This window comes from Mycteria americana, chromosome 3 (assembly GCF_035582795.1).
Source record: "Mycteria americana isolate JAX WOST 10 ecotype Jacksonville Zoo and Gardens chromosome 3, USCA_MyAme_1.0, whole genome shotgun sequence".
In the NCBI taxonomy this organism is placed as follows: Eukaryota; Metazoa; Chordata; class Aves; order Ciconiiformes; family Ciconiidae; genus Mycteria; species Mycteria americana.
The window spans coordinates 27,445,032-27,464,407 of record NC_134367.1 but is presented as its reverse complement, the minus strand read 5'-3'; the positions used below and the strand labels follow the sequence as shown (position 1 = coordinate 27,464,407).

The following is a 19,376-nucleotide window of genomic DNA, read 5'->3' as shown; positions in this document are numbered from 1 at the left end:
GCTACTATCATGTTTCTGTCTTTCAGCTGCTTGAAGCCCGATTCACCACTGTGTGCTGGTTGACAGAAGTAATTTCAAAAATGAAAATTAAATTTGAAGTATATATTGAATATAGGCACTCAGGAATGCTGGTTCTGTGCCCTATTTTTGCATGGTGGACTGGACATTGTGCAGGATATTTTGAATGCATTAACTTTTTGATGTGTTCCTCTACCAAAAAACCCTTTCCTCCCATTTCCAGTTGGATTTCTGCCATTTTCACATTCCTATAGCTACCACGACCAACTTAAATTTACGTGGGACAAACTGAGTACAGGACACTCTTCCCTTGCTTAAGGCATCCTTCTGAACCCAGAAGGCACATCAATATAACTTAGTGTAACAGAAGTGTAACACCAGTATAGAAAGTTATTCCTGCTTCTCACTACCTGTTTCTGAGTTATCCAGAGTAAATGGATGTAGCAGACATCCCCCTCCTGTGAGGGGCCAGAGTTAAAAGGAAATCAGCACTTAAGAGCAAGTCTACTTATTAGTTTAATCATCCTATTATTTGAAAACCAATAATGAAAAAAAAATGTTCTGAAAGATGTTTCCAGTCATTGAAGCTAGAAACATTGGCTCCTCTGTAGTAAGGACACATAGATGGGACGAAACCTGGGAGATGGCCAGAGACCCTGCAATATGGAAGGCAAGGTATGAAGGATTTCTTCCTTGTGGATCGTAGCCTCTGAAGGCGTAATAAACAGTTTCTCTTTCATAATATAACTCATTCTGACTTCAGGAAAGCATCCTGCAGCAAAGACTGCGCTGACCCCAGGGCTACAGTTCTGTCCTTCCATGTCTTTTAAACCACCAGACATTTCTACTGATGTTGCATTTCTCGGCTGCAGCTTTCTGTTGCCATAGGCTTTACTGTTGCCATAGGCTCTATTGTGATTTTGCTTGCCTTGGTATCTACCTGGAAAGAGCCCTTGGTGTGTGGGTGGGCTTATTCACCTACCTTGCCAACATCTGACTCTGTGCTCATCTGCAGAAAACTTGGAGAAGACTCACATCGGCGCTGGAAAATTATTTTCAACAGAGAACAGACTTATTAATGACAAGAGATAAAAGGAAAGGAAGAGAAAAAGTCAATCCCACGTACTGATGGGTTACCATAGTCAACGGGTCCTGCAGGACTTGATCAATGACAGCACACAGCTCTTCTGTTTGTTGTCTGAGCTGGGCAGGGGAGCACATCTGAAAAAGGAGGATGGATCACTCAGTTAACCTTTGTTTTTTGTTTTCAAGTAGGGATTTGAAAGGCATATAACAGCACTACCTCTGAATGGGTGTCCAAAACAGTGCCTTCAGTCACACTAGGAGTCTTGGCTGGCTCTTCTAATGCCTGCAATTCAAAAGATTTTGGTGTGATACTGAGTTAAAAATTTCAAAAACCAAGCAAACACACACTTTTTGCACTACTGTGTTTCCGAAGGTGGCGCCTTCTGTTTCACCACGGAAAGATGGAAAAAGAGGAAATTACAGGCCTAGTAAGGTTCTTCAGGTTACCAACTTCTGGTTCTGAATTAGAGGAGGGTTTGCAGAGAGATAGAGAGTATTCAAGCCAGGTGAATTGCCTCTACTTTTAGAGACCAGAAACTAGCAGTTTAACTTGTCTTCTCCTTTGACAATGCCGCCCTCCTTCGCGGTGAACGTAGCGCGGTGAGCGTGCGCCGTGTGCCACAGAGGGGCCAGGGGGCTGCCTGCCGCGCACCATCGGAGGAAAGCCACCAGCTGTGAGCAGGTGGACAAGGCAGGGGTCCAAGCACACAGGAAGCCCTTTCTTTTCCTCCAGTAGACATTTTCTTTAAAAAGTGCCTCCTGTTTAAAAAGGATGGTGATTCCACATTGCAACAAAAACAGTGCTCGATGTTTTTGGATCGTAGCCTGCCATCAGAAATGTATAAAGCGAAATATGTGCTATATGTACGTGATGTCACACTAAGCAGGTATGCAATCTCTCCAAAACAAAACACAAGCTTCTTGTGCTTGGATATACCTCCCACTTTCCTACGCCTGTACTTGGAGCAGGTTTGAGAACAGTGGGAATCGGTTTTCTGATCCCTCCGCTTTATCAGGAAACTCATGAAACACCCTCAAAAGCCAAACTCCAGCGCTCAGTTCCCTTTTCATCTTTGTCCAGAGTCTGTGAGGCACACTCTCACTGCCGTCACCCATTTTTGCTTTGAAGCGATTTTCAAATAGACTACTTGCTGAGACCAAAAATTACTCTGGAAACCTGCTGATGTGTGAAGCTGGACTACAGGGGGGGACCTGCAGGGTTTGTGGATTTTTTGTTTAACACATTATGTTTTTCCGAAGTTTCATTTTGCTACTTATTTGAAATTTTCTCTTATTATTATAAGAGAAAAAAAGAGCATTCCAGTAAAGCCCTTTTTATGCATGTGGGATTCTGTGGGAACGAACTGACCCCAGTGAGGTGGGTATGAGGGCTGCCAGACACAGAAGACATATGTGGAGCTGGGAGGAAAATGGCAGAATCTTCAAAAAAAAGAAAACAAGCATATACTTAAGTAATTATTTCTGAGTCTAATTTTGCTGAGTACAATTTTTTTTCTTTCCTTGTCCAGCTACTGGCAGCATACAACTATGTATGCATAACTGAAAAGTTAATGACAATTTACTTTTAATATTATTTTAATACCATCCACAAATGATCCTGCATAAAAGCACATTTATGGAACACCATGTCTTTTATCAGAAAGTATAGTAAGAAAAAATGAAGAGTAGTTTCTTTCCAAACAGAATTCTTCTCTCCCCTCCAGCTCTAGGCAAACCTGTTGATCTTAGAGTAGTTGTAGTTCAAAAGGAAAAAAGTAAAAGAATTATTATTTTTGACATACAGAAATTAATGTAATCTTATCCCAAGACAGAAGATTAAAAGATAAGTAGTATTCCTCATCTCTTCTGTCTCATCACTGCTACCCAGCTAAATTCTCAGATCAACTGACAATCCTGTAGAAGAGGAGGGGCTCAGCACTATACTCGAGTACTGTGTCCACGGTTCAGCTTCAGTCGAGATTACATCCTCCTGGTAAACATAGAATGAAGTGATAAAATGAAGTAGAGGAGTCATTCCAGTACCTATTAGGGCCAGGATTGCCAAAGCAGCCTGTTGTAGACAGATGATGAGTCTGAATGTGAGTTAGGAAAAACAACAAATTTTAATCAGTCACGGGTTCAGAATGGAGAAATTGCTGAGATTCTCAAAACCTCCAAGAAACCAGTAGGGTAATGACTATAATAAAGTAATTGCTAAGAAAAAATACATGTTTCTGTTTCATATTCTCTTCACCAGACCAGTGGGAGAGGGTTAACACAATCAAGGGTAAAAAACAGCTACCCAGAAGATACTGAGGAATCTTTCTATAGGAACTACAGCCACATCAACAAGTCTGTTCAGAACCAAGAGTGGATAATTTAAGTACCAAACATCCATCAGTTTCAGCAGAAATTGAGTACCCAAATATCTTTGCATTTTAGAGCCTTCATTGACTAAAGAACTCAGATGAGCGCAGCACCAAAGTCTATGCGCTCCACAATCCCCCTGAGATACGGCTGTCATGCAAGAGCCGTGCTAGAGAAAGCTGCAGACTTCTCCCTTTTTGAACCCTTGGGGAAGGAAAATTTTAATCTTCAAAGTGATCCATATAATTTCTTTCACTGTTTTATCTCTTCTTTTTTCTTTTCTTTTTTTTTTTTTCATTTGAACAGCCTGAGTCTTCCAAAGAAAGAGAAGAAACAAAGAGAACTAGATTTTAGGCATCCCTACCACCTCTACAAAAAAAAAAAGGTTCTGTTTAATCTGTTGTTAGCTTTTCAAAATACAACTTTATTTTTTTCCAGCAGTGCCTTTTTTTTTTTTTACATTTCCACATAGAGAAAAATGTGAGATTAAAAAAGTACGACTAGCGTTTCTGAACTCATTACTGGAGTTATCATGCAATAATGTTATGATTAATTTAAAGCATTAGTGCTATCTACAGTACTGTTGATTAGCACTATCAACAGTATTCGTGCTTCACTTCCTATGCTGATGGTCTAACAATATTAAAAGTGGAACATTCCTATTTAAGCATTCAAATTTTTTTATTTATATATGAAAAACAATAGTGGGACCAGAATTTAAAAGAAGAGTGTAATTTAGAGAAAGAAAATGTATTTGTGACAGAATTTAAATGTTCAGATGAAATAACCAGTTGTTGAACCACTAATTTTTTCCTTGCAAAGGGCAGCTTTGGGGGCGTGATGCATATATGCCATTGACGTCAGTGATGACTACAACCCTTCCCTCCTTTTTCCCCCAACCTATTTGATTGTTAAAGCTGTATCAGAGCTGAAAGGATGCTGGTAAATGATCCGAACAGGATCTCCAATATTTTGTTAGAAGAATGAAAGCTCTTGGCAACATATAGGAAATATAGAACATTGTTTCATCCACCAATGAACCACAGCAATAGTAGGAGAAAAAAATAATATTGTAACCTGGATCTGACACAGCTTCCTTCTTACTGTATTGTGAACACCCTGGGCTGAGCAAAAGCCAAGACATGTCCTCTTCTTTTATTTCTCTTGCATATTTTTCCCATCGATATCTTTTCCTAAGCCCTCAGCACATGCAAAAAAAATCCCTCTGTATAATGGAACTTCACACACCATGAGTTCCTTTAACTTATTCCTTGAAGATCCTGGGAGATGATACTGAAAAGACCTGACTACTTTTCCTCTTATAAAATAATTAATACTAAAAGCTGCAAGGTCTTTGAAAGAAAGAAGGAGCTCATAGCCTGCTCCTACATTGGCATGCTTGGTTATTATTACAGATGAACTAGGTCCTTTATCACTCTACGACTGCACAAATTATTTCCTTTCTTTCTTACTACTAGGTATTTATCTGTAGCCTTAAGAAGTATTTTGACATGAACATGTAATCTGGATGCAAGAAATTCACCTAGTAAGTACACACCAGAAGTACTTGGGGAAAACTAAAATCTTTTTTTATCAAAATATTCTCAACAAAGTGTTGTCAGAAATCCTTTCCAGGTCCAGAAAGGTCCTGACATGCTTGATAATAGCCAGTTGTCCAGCAGTTAGGTCTACCATCTGAGAGTGGGAAAAATTGGTTTCCAAGTTCCTGCTGTGTGATTTCAAAGAGTGACTTAAATCTGTATTTGCCATGATCAGTCTCTATACTAATGGATGTTTGATAACACAATAGCTAAGAGTTCCCTCAAGGCAAGAACTTAAAGCTGGGTCTCCAGTGTACCAGATCACTGCCATATTTCCTCAGTTGCATTTCTTTCTTTTCATGAAAAAAAAAAAAAAAATCCTCTTTTTCCTTCTGCATGAGGAAAATGCCTTTCTTTTTATTTTTTTCTTTTTTTCCTCCACAAGGAGAATATACTGCACTGCTGGCAGTCTACTGTGTAGGTGATGGGATGTAATTACTAAGTCTTTGGAGTTTTCCTAGAAGTGTAACATCATATGGAAAGACTGTTTTAGACTCTCTTGAAGTTAGCCAAATTGCATTGTGACAAGAGAAAACGTGAAGAACAGCCATAAACAGACAAAATCAATAAGCTAAAATATTTCCTCTTTAAGACAGAAGATTTTTTCCTACATTTATTTAAAATTGAAATTATAGTTCTCTACTTATAATTAGTTGATAAATACAAGCCAGATAAGTCAACAGTGCTTTCATTTGCACCACTTCCATCCATAGCCAGTTATACCTAGAGCTTTTCAGAAGACTTGGTAAGTGTGGGATAAGCCTCAACTGTGAAGCGGGTGTGCTTCATGGCACATCCCATCATCCTGGTTTCACCACAGTTCAGACTGGGGGAAGTCTGAGCAGAACATTTGCAGCACCTCTCCCCCCCAGGTGTGTAAGGCCAGGTTTCTTTCCCATCAAAATGATGCCCAGATAAGGGAAGTTCACCCCAACCAGCATGCAGAGGGGGTGTGTATCTGGACAAACACAGAAAAATCAAACTCCCCTGCATAGACCTTGCTGTTGAGCAAAGACCACTGAATAGTCAAGAGAAGATTTTTTTGGTTTGCAATTCCAAGGTGTCCAACAGTTTTTGAGTTACATCTCAAATTTGACATAATTCTGAAGATGAAGTAGGATCTGGCTTAAGAGACTGTCTACTTAAAGTTAAGAATTTTTCTGTAGCTCCCTGAAATAAACTCTTCATGACTATCTATTTTGACTGAAGGATATTTTTATAGATATTTGATAAATACAATCTCTAAATAATAGATGCATTACTTTTTAAATATTATCCGATTAGGAATGGAATTTTGAATTAGACTGTGATCACATCTATACAACTGTAGAAGCTATACAAGAGTGAGTGTCAGTAGAGGGGTGACTCACTGACTCAACGTTAATAAGGCCAGAAGGAATGACAGTGATGACCTAGTCTGACCTTTACTTTAAGCCACAGAACTGCCTGGAATTACTGTATGAAGTGCCAGAAAAGTGTCCTTTCTTGATTTTTCAATTTCTGTGATAAAGAGCCCATTTCAGACTCCGGAAATTTTTTCTAATGGTTAATTAATTCTTTCTGTTAAACTTTTGCCTTATGCCTACATTAAACTTGTCCAGCTTCCTCTTCTAGCCAGTGGATCCTATCATCTGCTGGGCTGAAGAGTTCATTATCACAGTGTGTGGACCTGCCTCATCACTATGAGTCTGTGTGGCTATGGTGGCACTGCTGCCTGACCATGGTTACCACCACCTCATTATCACCATCTCTGCTTTCCTTGTTCAGGCACTGTGGAGCTGTGCCCTTGCTGGTGAGGACACTGTCCTGCCAGCCTTGCTGTCACCCTGGTTCCCGGTTTACCTTCCCTGTGGAGCAGCCCGCTCTTGCTGCTCCCTGACAGAGCCTGACCATACTGAGGATAAGTCCCTTAAAAACAAGTTTTTGCTCTTCTGGCTGTGAAGGAAGTTACAGCCCAATCTTCCAAGAGATATCCTGTACTGGGCTTTTTCTGAGCAGAGCACAGGTGATGTGAGGAACATCAGGTTCATACAAACTCAAACAGCTGGAAAGCATGCCAGTTACGAGATTTGATGAGATTAAGCCACTTCTGGGGTTGCCAAAGTATGCACATATATAGTCAATAAGCCTTTTCTTCTCTGCTAATGAGCACAGATTTGAACAACTCACTTTGACTAAGAGTACTGGAGGATAAGAAGAACATGTTCTAGAAAAAAACAGTAAGATGATGATGGCCTAATGGTTTCATGAGAAGAAGTTGAAAAATGCTGGTTGAAATTTAAGCATTGACACACATAAAAGAAAAAATTTACTTGAGAAAGAAAGTTAGACAGGAGACAATTTAGAGGCAGACAAAGCATTGCACCTTACATGACATATCAATAGCAGTTTTCTATCATGAGATCTAATATTGCATATGAATTGTCACTAGGATCACCCACATCACAGTTGTGACTAATCTTATTTCTCATGACCACTCAAATTAAGTAACATAATTACTCACACAGTGGAAAAAGTTGACTTCTGAGAATGTGCATTTCCAGTTCAATCACATAGCAAAATGCTTTTTTAGCACCTTAGGCAGATGACGTATTCCTAATCATGCATTCAGCTCAGTAATATCTGTGCATTGCAGATTTTACGTGTCTTCCTTGCTAAAAAAAAAGCCACTTGAAAACGTCTTCTCCACATAACCATTATTTTAATGTTAATAAAACATCACTTATGTAGTTAAAATCTTATTGTCTTGAATCTCTTTTTAATCCAGTGCATAAAATGCATTGCATAAAATGGGAGCAACATAATTACTGTCTTGAGCTACAATGTAGCATGAGTTCCTTCCCGGTTCCCTCCCCAATATTTTTGAGGCGAATACTTGGATATTAGGGCTTGGTACAATGGGGCCTGTGTGTGCATGTGACTCCTTCATGCTTCCTTTAAGAGCCATACTCTAAATGCATGTCAGCTAACACAACAGGACTAGCTTAGGAGCACTATAATTAGCTGCTGGTACAGATGAATAGGAGATTATTATTCATAATTCCCAAGATGAGAGAAAGCATGTAGTCAGGCCACGCTGAAACATACGGTTTACAGAGTAAATTAGTCAAGAGCCTCTCCTGAAGGCAAATCCTGTAGCAGAAAACTGATTTCTTACTAGTTTTATATGACTGTGCTTTCACTACTGAAGGATACACCAAGGCTAGCATTTTCAATAAAGTGGTGGAAACCAAAAGTCTGTCTAAACACAGATATCTTTTGAGTAATTCCTTTTTGTACAGATACTGGCATTAGATTGTACAATTCAGTTTTACGTATTGTGGATAAGTAACATGCAGGTTGTGAGTCAATGCCCCGGAGAGCATCACCGAGACCATCAAAAGGAACCCCCTTTCTTCTGAAAAAGTGCAATCAGATGGCTGACATTAACCCACTAGTTCACATCAGGAGTGTGCTCTTAGAGTGAATACCCTGCTCAAAGTCACCTACCTGGCTTGGTCTGCAGAGTGGTGCAGTCTTAGAGTGCACAAATGGGATGCCTTTCAGATGAAGTCAACCACGAAGTGGCACTTCAGGAGTCCACCAAATGCTTCCAGCCACTAACAGGCACTCTGCCCAAACAAAACCCTCCCAAAATACATTCTGTAGGGGTGTAGGATCCCCTGCATCAGCTATTTTCCTCTACAGAGCCATTTCTATTGGACCACATTGCATGCTAAAGCAGACATAACCTTCATTTGTGTATTCAAGATTTAAGTAAGGGAAGGATCAGGGTTTATGCAAATTATTTTTAAAAATCATTCAAGATTAAAAGAAGATTGGAAAAGAAAGGAATGACCCTTTTTTTGAAAAAAAAAAAATCTTATTTATAGCAGTTAACTGATAACTACTAGATCACAATCAGTAATATTTCAAGGACAAAATTATCATCTTCAAAATTTTTACACAGTTAAGTTCACCCTCTCCAAAGTCTTTAGGCTCTGCAAACTTCTAGTGAAATCAACTGACCAGTGTGTGTGAATACATATTTAAATGTGTAGTTAGGAATGCTTAATCTTACAGAAATTAATCAGAGGCTAAGTTCCTGAACTAGGTCCTGAACAGAAAGATTTTTCTGATAAAGCTATAAACTGGATGTCAGAATGATTAAGCATGTCTTCAAACATATAAGACACTTAGCTCATTGCTCATCACAGAAAATTTTTGTTAAATTTAGTGGGCTATTTTTTTGTGCAAAACTAACTTGGGAAAAATTTTAAAAAATAGACATTGGTGGGTACTTTGAACCCTTCATGCAAAATTTAAATTTTCAATTAACTTCCAAAGTTGCATTACCTAAACAAGGACTACACAACCCAGCCTTTGTTGGCTGTGTCTTTGGTAGTAAATAAATGCACTAAAGACTGTTCCTTGGATCTGTCATGCTACCCTACAGAAAAGGATTGTTACCCCAAACTACATACTGGGAATGGAACCCTGGCCCATGCTAACTGTTGAAGAGCTCAGGGAAGTTGTTTGTGAGAATGGTAGTTAACAGATGCTAGTGCAATGGCCAGGACCATTCTCACAGTTTAACAACACAGCTGGTCAAATTTGCGTATCTTGTGATGTTAAATTTACTAGTATAAGCATAGTCATTGAATAATCATTAACTGACCAGGACCTACTGACTGGTAGGTCCCAGAATAGCAGTGCTCCAGGCACTTTCCAATAACAAAACAGACTTTGAGACGTTGCCGTAAATGGCAATTCCTTTAGGACACCTTTTTTTTTTACAGTAAATTTATTTGCAGAAATTCAGATTAGTGAAGGCTTTGATCTTCAGTGGAAAGTGGTTGACCCTGAAAAATGGTTGGAATTATAATCCTCAGCAGTTAGTTCCCAGAGCTTACATTCTGCAATATGCCCCACAGAAATGTCAGAATATGTACATAAAGTTGAATGGTCTCAAATATACAATGCAATTCCCATGTCTTTGAGCAAACACTAACCTTCTGTTCCATAAGTAATGTGTTTGTAGGGATTGCTGCAAATGCCTTGTAGCTTGTCTTGATCTTGTACTGCTAAAAGGGTAAACCAGAAAGCAGGAAGAGAAGTAAAACAGGGTAGAGAAGGGAGAGAGAGAGAGAGGGAAGAGAGGGGAAAGGTATGACAGAATGAAAGACGATTCCAATTGTCTTGTAGACAAGTTGCAACAATACAATGCTTACGTATTACCTAGGAAAGCTATTTCTTAAAGAAAATGTAGTGTTTCTGTTAAGATTTTAAAGGACTGTAACATACATCTTTTGCTTTTAGGAATGAAGTAGGATGAAGTGAATTCCCTCTACCAGCTTATAACTTCCAAAGTGATTTTGACCACTTGCTGCTGACTACTATCCTTAAATTAATATCGGGAGAGGCTGGGAGTTTTTTCCAAGTGATTTGATATGATAATGCACAGCTACTCCTGCCAGTACGTACACCTCAACAACTGCTGCTCTGTGGTGTGATCCTGCACCACGAAGTCAAAGGGATTTCTGTGACTGGCTTTAATGAGACTGATTAAGATACTTAAATGCTGAATTACTTGCGTGAGTGGATAGATCACTGTCACAGCCTTTCACCTCCTGAGTAAATAACACTACCACCCAAACAAGTATTTCAAAACAAGTGTAGGAACTTTCACACTCTAACCAAACATACAGAACATACAAAATGATGGGTTTGGGTACAAAAATTCTAAGATCAGCCTTAAAAACTACTCTTTTTAAACAATTTATATTTTAGACTATATTCGCTTGCCCAGTTATTTTTAACTCTTTAGAAACCATACTTTCTACATTTTCCTTGCAATTATAGAGGTTGAATTCAGTAATTTTTAAATGATTGATGAGATTTTTCTACACTTACATAAATTCAAGAGCTAAGATTCTTAATCACATGACTGCTGGATTTTTTTTTTTTTAACAATTAAATAGGGATTTGCTACATAGTTCCCTTTTCAGCAATATTCTAATAAAAAATCATAAATTCACCCAGTAATAGAGTTTTAAGTTATTGACTGATTATTTCTGTGATAGTCACCCAGAAATAAAGTTACTTGTTAATCAGTTCAGGTTTTTTAATGTACTGCTGTGAATACTGGTGATTATGAGATAACAGGCTGAGCAGCATGCTGTACTTTGGGGCATTCTTTTGTTACTTTTTTCTTTTTTTATATATCTAATAGAAGTCTTGATGACAGCAGAGGGGCCAAAATTTTAATTCAGATAAGAGAAACTTATACCACCCTTGCACCTCCCTTGAAATATTGCATGACAGCACCTTTTAATACTATCTATAGGTAATGTTATGTTTTCTTTTGACTCATATTTCTTAGTCAGAAGTTGGAGACTGACAGGCATTCAAGAAGTCATTAATCACAATAATCATATTGAATGAACAGTCTGACAAAGCAGATGAATGCAAATGCTGGAAATGCCCTTTTTTCTTCTTTCTTTCTTTTTTTTTTTTTTTTGGTGAGGGGGGAGTAATTTATGAGAGATTTAGTGATTTTAACTTGGACATCTACCATTTAGGTGCTTCAGTTAAAACCAATGCCTTTTATAGTCATAGGCATTTCTAGAGGATAATTCATCTCATCCCAAAATAGGCAGCTAGAAAGGTAAAATAAAATCATTCTGTAAATACACCATATTCTCTTCATTAGCAGTAATAGAATTGCCCAAGTTGTACTTGGATATCTAACTTTCAAATGTCAAAAGTCATGTGAATTGAATCCTGCCCTTTGAATATTTAGACAGCAACACTCTGCTATAAATGTGTGTAGGTTCATATATATATTTATGTATATACAAAATCTATATGCAGATAGGACGTAAAATACTGTGCACTAAAGTAAGATGGAAGACCAAAATTCCAAATATTAAAATTGGCATATCCACAAAATGTATCCTTGTTTGTTTATAATTGATATTCAATCAAGAAAATTATATAATTGAACATGTAAATGAAATGCAATGTCTTCACTAGCCCACGGGCTTTTACACATGATGAGGTGTGCATCTTACATGATGAGAATACTGTGACCACTTTGAAGTTAGTTGTACTGTTCTATGAACTAAACAAAGACATATCAGACTGTTAAAATGTAAAAGTTTCTATACTGCTTTAATGTGGTTTATCACTTCCAGATACTGTAGAACCTGTGAGCAATGTGCTATTGTCACAGTGTCTGAGATGAGTGGGAAGTCTTTAATTCAGTTTCTCGTCTATATGGATATGTTTCTTGACACGTTAGTTCGCATTACTTAAAATTATTCTTCAATGCCTAAATACATTTAATAATCTGGTTCATAGGAATCTAGCAGTATTTTTAAACAGCCATGGACAGTTAGGTCTGCTGGCCTGCACCATGGTCCAGTCAGAAGCAAACCAACTCCAATATCAGAGCTCAGGCAAATATCAGGGGAGTTTTGCAGAAAATGTCCTACTTTGCTTGCTGAAATAATCACCTAGGGCACCCATAGGGCATTGCAAAGTGTGCTAGACATGTTGGCTTAAAGGCTTAAGATCAGAGACTAACCATGAGAGTGCAGAGCTCCTCATGAGTAATCTTTCCTGCTTTGTGGTAGGTTTTGCAGCTGTGCTGAGCTCTGTGTTGCTACAGTTAGTTTGGTCCCCGGCTGTTTTGGGTAGATCTACATGCATTCCTGTGCAGCATTCAAATGGGAAAAATCAAAGCATATGTAGGAATGATACCCCATGAAACCACTGCAAAGAGTTTTCAAACAACAGCCAGAAGTTTTTATTGTAATCTGTTCCTGCAGAATCAGCAATTTTATCTGTCTCCACTCCATCCTACTGTTCGTTTTGCTATATTAGGTCCATGAGGACACTATTAAAGTGTCTGCAAAGTCCAGGGAGAGGGTTTTTATTTCCTGTAGTCACCCACAGTTCACGCTTCACACCGATCTGTGGATTTATGTTTATAGTCACTTTGCAAAACAGTCATATTTTTAAATCTTTGGTGAACATAAAGATAAATATATAAAATGTTGGGAAAGCACATGTGTTTATATACACAAATGCAAACAGTTAAATAAGTTCATAGGTTATTCTTTGATTTGCATGAATTGGTGCATGCATAGGCATAGACATATAAAAGCTCTCCATTAAAGAAACCTTTTTGCATAATTGCTTTGATATCATGCTAATGAAACAGTTTGATGTGAATATTGAAAAGTAAATCTAATGCCAAAATTCTGGTTTAATAGGTGTTGGTTTAATACATGTCTTAACATTGCTTCAACCACTGTTGAAGCAACATTAAGGTTGCAAAATTACACATGCCAAAGTCAAGCCCTTCTAGATGCTGTGCTTTTCCCTTGATATTCACTTAGCACATTCATACATGCAGAAATTTTGTCATGCATCAATAGTCATCAGATGGAGCAACCTGCTTTTTGTCTAGTTCTAAAGTTGAGCTGATTGGTACCTAAACGCTGCTGAGGATGTTAATGTTGTCTCTTCTCAGTCTTTCCCTTTTTTCTCTGGAAACTGAGATTTGAGGGTGGAGTGTTATCAGAGAGCCTGGTGCCATTAACACATCAGCAAAGTTCATTGAGCTATGCTGTAAACTAGGTATGGAAATAAATGAGAGCAGGAGGAAAGGGGGGTGTTGAATGCACACTATTATTAACTGTAAATGAAGTCTCAGCCTCACATTTTAAAGCCACAAGAGACCTTTCCTGCACTGAACACCCAGCTGCATTTGATTTAGAGGTTTCAGATCTTCCACATCCCCAGTGGGGCCAGCTTTGTCTGCATGATTAAAAATTGCACCAGACCAGGTCCAAGTCTGTTAAACTGGTGGACACTCTCCCAGTCTCAATGGGGCGGTGGGGCAGTTTCAAAAGTGCCACCGTATCGCATGGTAAGGCAGAATTGGCAGGAAAAGGGACAGTAGGGAGGACAGAAAGGGTGTAATAACCTCTGCAAATATAAACCCAGGCAATAGCTCTGTGTCACAAGCAGAGAATTTCCTTACCGCCAGAGACTCTCACAGTGCTCATTGCACTGACTAGCAGAAACCGCAACTGCTTTGCAATCTGCAGGCTCAGTCACGCCTTCCAGTTTTGTCTCAGGGGCTTTTTTCTTGGAATTTCTACAATTTCATTTCTCTTTTTGTTTCATTAAATAAAACTGACAGGCTGTAGTGACACTGTACAGCTGTGCTTGGCACAGGGGTTCCTCTTGGGCTGTTTGGTTTTTAAAAGAACCATTCATGACAATTGCTACTTTGTGCTGATTTAAACCTCTCATTTTCAATTAACATTTTGCAAGCAGTTCAGGTCACCCCTGCCATGGCCAAGCTGTTAGGAACACATCTGACATGACTTGATTTGGCAGACCAGGCTGTAATTTTGTGCTGTGAACAAATAAATCAATAAACTATGATAGCCTTTCTGTGATGGGCAGAGCTCAGATATCAGCAAGAGGAGGCACAAAGGAAGCATGGAGTGCAAAGATAAGATAAAAGAGGCTGGAAAGCCTTCTGCAGCTCTGATGTCTCCTGCTACCAGCTCTTCCTTTTTGTATAGCAGTTCCTTTTGTTTTCACCTACCTGCTGCATGTTTTTTGATCAGCTTTCCTTTCCTTCCCCTTCCCATTCTTGAGATTTATCTTTAGGTTTGAAGTCTGACTGGTTCCCAAGCCCTCCTGCAGCAATCGCTATCATTGGTTATTCTCACTCTGCTGGGACTCTCCCACCTTTGGGTGGATGACAAACAGCAGGAGCATGGCTGATCTGTTGAGTGTGAGACTCGTATTTGCTGTAGCCCGTGCTGTAGGAAGCTTGGCTGCTTTTTTCCCTCGCCCTCTGTCTAGCACAACAAGGTGAGAGAAGTACCAAAGAAAGGGAAGACGCAGGAGACTGTCCTTGTCTTCCCTCTCTGGCTCTTGGCCCCGTGGTCCTTGCTCAGGCTGAGCTCAGCCATGCCTCTGGGCTGGTCCCCGAGGGGCGCAGAGCGGCTGGGGTGGGTACAGGCTCCTGGGGAGCGGGGAGGACAGGCGGGATGGGGTGCTTGGGAATTGGTTGTCACTGGAACAGCCCATTCACGTCAAGCAGATTAAGCTGCTTCTAGCTCAGCCCTGCACCTAAGATCACCATACTTCTATTACCTTCGGTGGGAATACATGTGGATTTACATTAGCATGCGGTGTATAGAACACGTTTTATGGTTTATTTTTGACACACCAGTGTTTTAAGTGAGCTTCAAAAATAAGTGCACCAAATGTATATCAGAGCCAGTGGACACAATTCCATCTTCAGTAGTATCTCCTCCCACTCATGAATAAAGTATTTTAATTTTAAGCTAAAGGATTCCTTCAGCATCTTCCCCCATAATACAGAACACATTGCTAGCACTTTGATATGGTAAGATTTAGTCTATATCATCTTCACTATCAATATAAACAGTTCCTTTTTAAACATTTTTTCCACAGCTCATTTATTTTACTAGCATTGTGCAACACAGATGTGATCTTTCCTACAGGGACAAAGAACTATTAGAAAATAAGCATGCACCAAGAGTACCTTGGGTTTGATGTTTTCATGGGCAGGAGGCAGGGAAAAAGACTGTGGTGAAGTCAGCTCTCTGGGTCTTGATGGCAGTGTGCCTGGTGACTTGTCTGAGACAGGAGATCTGCACTTTAACACCGGTGAGGTGGCAGATTGCTCAGGTCTTGGAGAACAGGAATTAGACCTATAATTTGTGTGCACCAATGAAGAATTAAGTTGCAGAGGATGGGAATTAATATTACCAGTTTGTGGAACCGGTGGAGTAGAAGGAGGTTGTGAGAGAGAGCACTGCTTTGAGACACTTGAAGGGGTAGGAGAGGAGGTGCTCATCTCCTGAACAGACGTTTGGGATGAATCTGATTTAGATCTAGAAGGTGAATGCAAAAGACTTGGGGAAGGAGATGAGTGTTTTTCTAGGGTGGGGGAGAATATGCCACTAAGACTGGTAGAAGAAAGCAAAGGATATGACCGGCAGGTAAAGATGGGTGAGTAAGTGTGTACTCTCTGAGACTTCTGAGGTGCCTGGGACCTGGCGGCAGCATACCGCAGCCCTTCTGGAGAAGGAGAGGTAGGGTGTGCAAGGGAAGAGGGTGCTGGGGCACAAGGACGAGGCAGTGTAGACTGCAAACCTGGAGAGGCAACTGGTTTTCTATGGGAGGAGACAGGGAATGACAGAGGACTTCGGGAGTCTGGAGAAAGCGTTCCGACTGGAAGGTGCTTTTTAGGAGAAAGGGACCTCGCCCTAGGGGTGGGATGAGGCTTGGAGGGTAAAGGCAGATGCTGAGCCCATCCTGAAAGCCAATATTCGTCTCTGCTAGGAGAATCTGGACTTATAGGAGGGCTTGAAACAGATTTTTGGGGGATTGGGGAAGTTGATTTGGACTTTTGATCTATTGCGAGTGTTGAGGAACCAAGGGAGCTAGGAGAAAACGTGGGACAAGAAGCAGGGGAAAGCGGTCTCCGCTGAGAAGAGCCTGATCTCAAAATAGCAGTTAAGAGGGTCAGTCTGGTTGGCAGAGGGGATCTGACTCCTGACTTTGCTAAATTTCCTCTAGATGACATTTGTGTGCAAGGCTCATTTATACTACATATGGTCGAAGAGGAGCCGTAAAGAGAGGGTGGAGACAAAGGTTTAGGGCTAGGAGATAATGAATGTGTTATTATATGTACAGGGACAGGAGATAAAGCATTCAATGTTTTGGAAGAACTGGGGGATAAAGGCTGAGCTGAAGATCCTTGAATTTCAGCTGAACATCGAGGATCAGGGGAAAGACTCGGGCTCTTTGCTGGAACAGAGGATGTGGTAAAGTCTCCCATTTTGCAAACACAGCCAGAGGTATAGAGACTGTGTGTCTGTAGGTTATCATACAATTGAGGAGTGGAGTAACAACTGTTTGATGCAGAAGATATTTTAGACATGGAGGGGGGTGAACTATGGGAAGCAGACTGAAAGTAGAGAGATAGATCTTGCTTAGAAAACCCAGCTGCTGACTGCCAGTTGTTACGGGAGTCTTCCAGCGAAGAGGCTTGATTCAGGTTACCCATGGCACCACACACTACTTTCTGATTAGTTGGAGAAATTAAGTGGACAGCAGGTGGTTTAGAGGAAAGATGATCAGAGGTGGAAAGAGTAGAAATTAACTGGAGAAAAAAGAAAAACAGAAATGTTAATATAGGTGGAACCTGTGGAACTGTTAAGTACCCCACATTTCAGCCCTGTGGTCATGCATATAGTGTTTCCATTACTACTGCTCTGTAGGTTAAAAGCACAGGGCTGTCTTAAACTCGGGTATACAGCCTGATGGACATGGCTCTCAGGGGAGGTGACAAGTTAGGTGTTACTTTATTTTTATGAGACCTCAGTTTTGTTGACATAAACAAGGTTCAAGGCTACTGTATTTTTCATTTTAGTTAAAACCCAAGACAGTTGTGCCATCAGTGTCCAAAATCATGTGATGTCATTTGAATTGTGCAAACACAACGGAAAGTGAGAAAATTGCAATATTGTCCCATCTCACTTTACCAGTTCAGTGGAAAGTAGCCTTTCTGTAAATGAGATTCAAGTCAAGTACTCATTTTCACATTCAGTAAACAACACCTTCTGCAGCACTGTGATATCAGAACAAGAAATTTGCTCAGAACTACTTAAATCAGACGTCCAATTTGTTTTTCACTTTTCTTGTCATTCACAGAGCAGTGCTTTTGACAGTTTGCAGGCATGTAAGAGTCCTTATCCCCTTCTCCACAGTCTTACAATACACTAATAAAACAGTAATGAGCTCTTTCATGAGTACCTTTTTTCTTAGGTCTATTCTAATTAGGATTTGTCAAAACTAATTAGAGCATACAAGCATATTATCAACCTTTTATATAGTTTTATGCTTCTAAAGAAAGAAATTATCTCAAAATCTTCCAAGTTTTTATAATGCTGAAATTAAAAACTGGGGTATACACAATGCGAATAAAACCTATCAGTATGAAATAGTGAGCTAGGTCAACTGTAAAACCAAAAGGCTACAAATTATCACCTAACTTTTGACTGAGCAATTTGAAAGCAAGGAAATTGACTCTAATCTCTGCAAATTTCATATAAATATAAGAACACCCATTTATCTATTGCTTGATACCCTGAAAAGATTATGCAGTTCTATAAACGACAATTATAACATCCAGTTTCTACATACGTGACTTGCACATGGCTTTGGCTCAGCTTATGAATTCTATTTTTTAATACAACTATCTTCTCCAATAGAGAGAGGAATTATTATTATTATATCATATACTGTTGATACATCACAAAACAAAAATAAGTACAAAACATCATTTTCAAGTGAGAGCACATGCTGGAAGAAGCTGTGACAGGAGAGAAAGACTTACAGGCTTTAAAAGGCTACACTATACCTAAAATACTAAATATGGGCTAAATAAGCACAGCAGAACCCTATTAGCCCATATAACTTAAAACAAGTGAGCTCTTCTTATTAAATGATACCAAACAAATAGCAAGCCTTGCAAACTGAAGATATTTTCTGTATAAGATACCTTCAGAAAAGCCAAGTCAATGCCTTGATATATAGAAATAAACACCAACCATCAGAATGCCTTTACAACCACACTAACTTCCTCTTATTTTATATGTGTGTTAAGGTGTCCCATTTCAAAGTGGAAAGCCAATGGATGTATACAGTGCAAACATTAGAATATAAAAATGAATGTCCATGATACAATTATACCATATATTCTATTGGATTAAGAAATTATGACTCTGGTTGAAAAAGCTGCTAATTAAGAACAAGAAAAAATACCGGAAATTGAGAATAATTCACCAATATTTAAGCATTATGAAAAATTGTTAATAACTATGTCATGAAACAGAAAATTATTTAACAAGTTAAAAGCAGCATGGTAATACATCTGATAAATTGGAGCAGCCTGATGAATTTAATAATGAGTCCTGGAAGTCGATCAACTACCAAAACAAAACTGGAGAATGAAATTCTATATTTCAAAATAGAATAGATAAATTTCCCTTACAAAGACAACAGATTAAAAGAAAAAGGAGCGAATATGAAACTCCATAATGAAAGAGCAGGATGTGCAATGACTTCTAATTAGTTAAAACTGAATAAGAAAGATTTATAAGCAGCTAGGAAAATGTTCATGGTAATAGATGATAAATATGCTCCTGCAAGTATGATAAAGACATTTTGCCGTAGTCTTCCAGTTTGAACGCCACTGAA

General features: G+C 39.2%; 1 protein-coding gene across 4 annotated transcripts in view; it reads right to left on the bottom strand.

Moving 5' to 3' along the window:
* The window catches only part of MLIP (muscular LMNA interacting protein), a 119,263-nt gene that overhangs the window by 46,867 nt on the left and 53,020 nt on the right, over positions 1-19,376 (bottom strand). For 3 of the 4 annotated variants that reach the window (XM_075497283.1, XM_075497284.1, XM_075497285.1), the window contains exons 4-8: positions 15,652-17,277; positions 10,064-10,135; positions 1,322-1,387; positions 1,156-1,239; positions 1,001-1,060 (exon numbers count right to left, since the gene is read on the bottom strand). In XM_075497283.1, coding sequence (XP_075353398.1) covers positions 1,001-1,060; positions 1,156-1,239; positions 1,322-1,387; positions 10,064-10,135; positions 15,652-17,277 — 1,908 coding nt within the window. The remainder of the gene's footprint in view (positions 1-1,000; positions 1,061-1,155; positions 1,240-1,321; positions 1,388-10,063; positions 10,136-15,651; positions 17,278-19,376) is intronic. The other variant, XM_075497287.1, reaches the window with a different exon arrangement.